The following is a 6,558-nucleotide window of genomic DNA, read 5'->3' as shown; positions in this document are numbered from 1 at the left end:
TCTTTCTAACTCTCTGTAGGTCCTTGCCAATTTCTTGTCCACTCCATTGGCTTCAGGAATAGATGGAGACGCTCTAGGATGGCCCTATGTGGCTTTTGATCTTGATCCATCTGTCGTGGAGGTCAATGACTTTTTTTTTATGTTGCTTCCAGTCTTGGAGATGAGTTGATTCTCATGAATGAAAATTATTTGAAAACTGCCACCTCTGACCTAAAATATCCCAAACTGTAGCTATCAAATTTTCATCAAAAAAAAATTTTCATTATTAAATTCCTTTGTTTGAATTGAAAATAGTTTGGATATTTGATCAGAAGTCAGAACAGTGGAGAGATTTATTGTCAGGTAGAATGTAATATATATTACTTAAACAAATAAATAATACATGGTCTTAAATATACCCTGATAAGGAAATAACTGCCACAAAGTTGAGTTTTTTTAGTGTCCATACTTGAGTAATAGGTTCTGCAAATGTTAAACTAATTAGATAATATAAAAGAGATAAGGGAGCTCATCACAATATCTTCATACCAGTAGAGGTTGTATGACTTGCATCGTACACTGTCCAGGAGCTAAATGACACCAAAGAGGTAAAAAATATTGAAAGCTACATGAATCCATTGCTTGAGGCACCTCCTCATCTAGATATAATTGTGTTGTCTGGGAAATCTTTTTGTCATGGTAATGGGGCACATTATCTTATTATAGCCATAGGATGGTTCATCAGTTTTTAGCAATAATTATTAGAGGCTCTTCACTTTGATGATTTAAGTTCTGCGTGTGCAATCTTCTTCTGAAGTAATTAATTTCTGGAAGATAATGGCATACTGCAATGCTGCCTAATCTTTTAATGACGGGGCTTTTCATTGCATTGTAATATTGGGTCTCAACTTGCAGATACAGTTTTTTATGAAAAAGTTTTCATCTTTCACCATTGCATTTACAGGCGTCTAGAAAGCAAGGATTTCCAATTCTTTATGGGGATGGCTCTCGTCCTGATGTTTTACAATCTGCCGGTATATCTCTCCCAAAAGCTGTCCTGGTTATGTACACTGCAAGGCAGAAAACAATTGATGCCGTTCAACGGCTTCGACTTGCTTTCCCGTCAGTAAGATCTCTCTCTCTCTCTCTCTCTCTCTCTCTCTCTCTCTCTCTATATATATATATATATGTGTGTGTGTGTGTTTGTCCACTATAACATTATAGACAGAAATGTCATTGTCTAGAACAGCTACAGGACTGAAATTTATTGGGTTTGCAAAAGGAAATAAAATGTTCTCTGAAGCTTCATTACTTTTTAGCATTCTTGTATTATCAAACATGTTTTCATACCAATGATCCATGACATTGGCCATTGTTCAGATTTGTACCGTACTTATCATGGAGTTGTGTTCATTTCCTTTCTAGGATTTTAATTCAGTTATGAGACTCTACAGATTTATTGTTTTTGGTCTTCTTCATTTGTTTATTCTTATCATTTGTTGGTTTTTAAATATTTCCACCTAAGATCTCTAACTGTTCATGACACATAGATCTAAATGACTTCCTCCCCTAGCTCAACCTCATCATCTCCTCTCCCACTGACTTTAATCAAATTACTTAAGATTTTAGCCCACGTGGTAAAGCCTCTGCAATACAATCTTATATCAAAGGATAGGGTTTTGGTTAATATTACATGTAGGAACAGGTTTTTTATTTTTTAGACAAACTATTGCTGATCAATTTAGCTACATTATTAATTTTGCTCATGGTAAAATTATGCCGATTTGAGGGGCATTATAGTACCATGAGTTATTGGCATCCAATTCAATTTGAGACTCCGTTTGATCTAGTCTGTGAAGGCTAAATTCCTGCCAGTAGGTACCTAGACTGAAGTTTACATTTCTCGCTCTGAACTCCTTTGCTATTCTTTTCCTGGTTGGGTTGTTTGGTGAATTCACGTAAATATTGGTGGCAGATCCCTATTTATGCCAAAGCTCTGGACTTGAAGCACCTTTTGGATCTTAAAAAAGCAGGTGCAACAGATGCCATTATGGAGAGTGCGGAGGTATGACACTAATTGATTCTTTTGTTTGAAATATTGAACACATGACCTTAAAGTGTTTATAACATGACTGACACCAGCTCACTGGATATTTTACTTCATGCAGACTAGTTTGCAGTTGGGGTCTAAGCTTTTGAAAGGGTTTGGTGTCATGTCTGATGATGTGAACTTTCTTCGTCAAATTGTTCGTGATTCCATGGAGCTGCAAGCTCAAGACGTAGTTGAGAAAACTGATGAGCAAGACTTGGATAATTTGAAGCCATTGCAGGTACTTGCAAGTGCATAATATTTTCACTGAAATTACTTTAAGATACATTCATATATTGATATTCTCACCTGACTTATAGGGCTGTAGCCATACCATGCAATCTTTGTTTCCCTTATTTGTAAATCTTTATTTAAAATTGGCGGCATCTTAAATGGGTTTGATTATGAACTGGGCTGTTGAAACCAAAGAGAACCTAAATATTTACTGAACACACCATTCACAAAATTTTATTCTTGTTTTTTCTCTTGTTAGTATTAGAATTCAAACTGATGTGAATTATCCATTTGTTCTACTAACATGGATTCAGTCCCGTCATTCTTATTGTATTCTTGTATAATCACTGAAGATTTGGGATTGTATCTTTGGTCAGACCAAAAACAGATTTAAAATTGTTGCAGTGCCAACTTGAGCCACATGAAGTACCATGTTGTCTTTGAATTCTATGAATTTTGGCATGGATTAGGATGATATATGTGTATATTGTATAATGTGAGATGAGTTAAAATATATATTTTAGTCATGTATCTGTACACTGTGTTGCTAATGGGCGTTTGCTTGACAAGGTGAGAGTTGCTGATTTAATTGATGACCCCTCATCCATTTCATCAACTTCATCGGAAGAGAATTCATGGGAGGTAAACCGGGTAGGTGCCTCTTACATCTCGACATTGCAGGGAGAAGTGAACGAAGAAGAGCATGACAGTGAACTACAACGGTCTGGGCATACAGAAGGCGAAGAAGTTTCAAATGGTAACTTAGACACAAAGAATGGATTTCCGGTTAAATCACAAGATGTAGAGGAGAAGATAAAAAATGTAGACCCATCTTCCCCATATGTATCAACAAAGGATGAACAGTAATAATCAGGAAAGAAATATGGGAACTTTGGGTTTCACTCCGCTGATATTATAATTCCTTGAAGCCTGGAAGGTGCCAAAGACTTGTTTGAAGTTGGAGCTAATAGTGTATGAAGACAGCCAAAATATGTTTCAGGAAAAGTAGCAAAGGGACACACTAAATTTTTTTAATTCAACTCACAGGCTTGTATATTATATTAACCTTCTTCTAATTTGTCAAGGCGATGGAAAATATATAAGAAGGTTTTACCGCGTGTCCTCTTGTTCTTCCTCTTAGTCTTAAAGTCTACTTGAATGTTACGTTCAACTAATTCTGGTCTTCCTACTTGAGCATGTGTTGGGACTAAATATCTGTTTGCATGAAGTTAAACTCAACTTCCACATACAAGCCTCAAGATCTTGTGTGCAGGGGTTGTTAACCCTCCATACCGGTTTCATTTATTATAGAATAAAGATGGTTGCACATCGAGGGGGACAGTAACCCTCACATCTAGTCCTTGTACAAGAATCCTCATAGAGACCATCTTGGATAGTGGCCGGTGTCTCCTTAACTAACTCTTATCTAAGAAATTTAAACTAACAAGGTGCGCTAACCTATAAGCTACACCATTTGCTTCACGATTCACTGACTTATAAGCTACACCATTTGTTTCACGATTCACTGACTGAATAGCCCTTAAGCAAGCTTAATAATCCTCAATAACCTCTGAGAAGTCTTCCATTTCACCTTAAAGTTCTCTCGCAACACAGCTTGATCACATCAACATTGATCACACCTTAGTGTATCACTATCACCGATGGAAAGCCGACTCTTATTGCTTTAAATTCCTTATTTAATCCAGAGATAGCAAAGAAAAAGGGATGACCAATATATACCTGCTAAGAACAGACCATATATCTCTGATAACTACCCCAACTCTTCCTTGCCCTGTGTCTTTGTTGTAGCTTCAATCCACCTTGAGTTTCAGTAGGTCACATGCCGTTTTAATTTTACGGCTTTTGGCTTGTGTACCTTCATGTAGTCTTCAAGAAATATGAACACCCAACAAGAAGTATTGATATAAGGATGAAGCTACTGCATTTCTAAGAAGAAAGTAGCTATAAATTAAAATGAATGAATATTACATTCATTTTTTTTTTTTGAACTCAAATACAATTTTGTTATTATTCAAGTAGAGGGTACAATACAAATCGATCCGTTGCCATACGCACAAAGGACAAACAAGATCATAAGATTCGTATGAGAGTTGTATCCTCATTTACATTTCGGCTCACAAGCGAGCCTACAATCTAATAGAAAATAGATAATGCTAAGATCCCACCTAGAAACCTAGAAAAAGACTAAAAGAAAAATAGACTCATAACGCCAAGACGCCATGAGGCACAAAAAGTGCTTAGCCACAAAATTGCTTAGAGTCCTAATGAAATGAACTTATTGTACTAGAAACTATAAACTAAAAAAGCAGCCCAAAGCCCCAAAAAAAAAAATTAAACCTAAACCCAAACTTTCCTTCATAGTTGCAGGAAGGACATGGAAGATGAACACCGTAGCCATCGCCGCCATGGGATGCCGTTGCCTTGTTCCACGCAGCCACAAGCACACCCCGGGGAGAAGAAACTTCATCGTCGCCACGAACTTAGAGACCAAACAACATCTCCACCAAACCAAAAACTCCTCCCATGAATAAACAAGGACGGAGATGGATTCGGGAAGATGAAACCAGATCTGCTCCTCGAGTCCATGGTGCCATACCTTCAACCTGATCTGAAAAGCCACGCAGATCAAAAGCTGTTAAGAACCTCTGGCCAATTACCTCTCCAAGCATTTAGTTGCTGACATATCCTTCATCTGACAACAAAATCATACAGCTTCAGTAGATCTAGAGACCCGCCTAGCGTTAGACCGCGCCGGATGAGGGTGGGATTTCGTGGTTGGTGGCTTTTAGAGAGAGAGAGAGAGAGAGAGAGAGAGAGAGAGAGAGATGAATATTACATTCATCAGAATCAGCTTAGCTTGATAAATTTCCTCGATTAACATCCACTTTACTTGAATTACGACTTCATCAAAATTGTTCAACGTTGACTTACAACTTATTTACTAAGAGCACCTGATATTGTACTTAGTCTATTTTACCAACTTTGTGGCATAGTTTTTCAACTAGATTTACTATGCACACCCAACACTTTTAAAATCAACTTCTTATTAGACTTCTTAAGAAAACAAATCTGATGTGCCAAACTTGTGCCACCTACCAAATTCTGACACCTGTCTAAACAGAGTTTAACTCTGTTAACCACATCGTTAGTTCTAATAAAAAATGGATAAAAAAAAGCTTAATTAAGGATTACAAGAATCGATGTTATTTGACTCTACCTCTTCCTCTTCCCTCTTTGTTCTTATGCTTCTTTGTTCTTCTTTCTCTGCTTCTCTCTAGAAAAGAAAAAGAAACCTAGTATCCAATATGGCAGCAAGCATGGAGAACGGCATTTAGTAGAGGCTGGGGAGAAACTGCAATAAAAACTAAGAGAAATATACTGGTTTTTTTTCTTTTCGAGAGAAAAGCAGAGAAAGAAGAACAAAGAAGCGTAAGAACAAAGAGGGAAGATGAAGAGGTAGAGTCGAACATCGATTCTTGTAATCCTTAATTAAGTTTTTCTTTTATCCATTTTTTATTAGAACTAACGACGTGGTTAACATAGTTAAGCTCTGTTTAGGTTAGAGACAAATGCTAGAATTTGGTAGGTGGCACAAGTTTGGCACTGGGTTTTTGGGCACAACAGATTTGCTTCCACTTCTCAAACGCTCACAACCTCAATTTAAGAAACACACAAATGGGCTCATAACTCAACTTCTACACTTAACTGATTTTGACTAATCCAACACCTCATCCACAAACAACCACAACTAGCCCAAATCAACAAACTTACAAAACCTTAAAAATTTCTAACTCAAAATTAAGTTTCTACCTTCAAAGTCTCTAGCCAGAGTAACAATCTCGCACTAGTTCCGTAAGAAAAATGCTAAAGACACTAAAAAGATATACAAAAATCATATATCAAATGATATGTAATGTGCCACATCATCAGTTTAAACCTAATATTTTCCATCATGAACTATTATTAAACTGTTTTTCATCAAATCAAAAATAAAATTCACAAAATTCATTACATCATATATTATTATTTTTCTGTTGTGTCATTACAAATTTTCAAATGGAGTTTACTTCTCTTCAACAAAACTCCAATCTGACAACAATTTCACTTGTGTTCCTCATTTTTGAGGATTTCAATTATAAAGGACCGTAACAATATGAATTAGTATATATGATTAATTCCGGTTTCATCATTAATTGGAGATTTGGTCCAAGTCCAATTGAGTTGGAGTTATTCAC

At 36.5% G+C, this 6,558-nt stretch overlaps 1 protein-coding gene across 1 annotated transcript in view; it reads left to right on the top strand.

Moving 5' to 3' along the window:
* Positions 1 to 3,350, top strand: part of LOC101309907 (K(+) efflux antiporter 3, chloroplastic-like) — a 10,681-nt gene extending 7,331 nt beyond the window's left edge. The window contains exons 15-19 of the mRNA XM_004292398.1: positions 20 to 121; positions 944 to 1,105; positions 1,955 to 2,044; positions 2,148 to 2,309; positions 2,873 to 3,350. Coding sequence (XP_004292446.1) covers positions 20 to 121; positions 944 to 1,105; positions 1,955 to 2,044; positions 2,148 to 2,309; positions 2,873 to 3,169 — 813 coding nt within the window. The 3' untranslated portion in view covers positions 3,170 to 3,350. The remainder of the gene's footprint in view (positions 1 to 19; positions 122 to 943; positions 1,106 to 1,954; positions 2,045 to 2,147; positions 2,310 to 2,872) is intronic.
* Positions 3,351 to 6,558: the final 3,208 nt, after the last annotated feature.

This window comes from Fragaria vesca, linkage group LG2 (genome assembly GCF_000184155.1).
Source record: "Fragaria vesca subsp. vesca linkage group LG2, FraVesHawaii_1.0, whole genome shotgun sequence".
NCBI classification, from domain to species: domain Eukaryota; kingdom Viridiplantae; phylum Streptophyta; class Magnoliopsida; order Rosales; family Rosaceae; genus Fragaria; species Fragaria vesca.
This window is presented reverse-complemented; position numbering and strand designations above follow the sequence as displayed.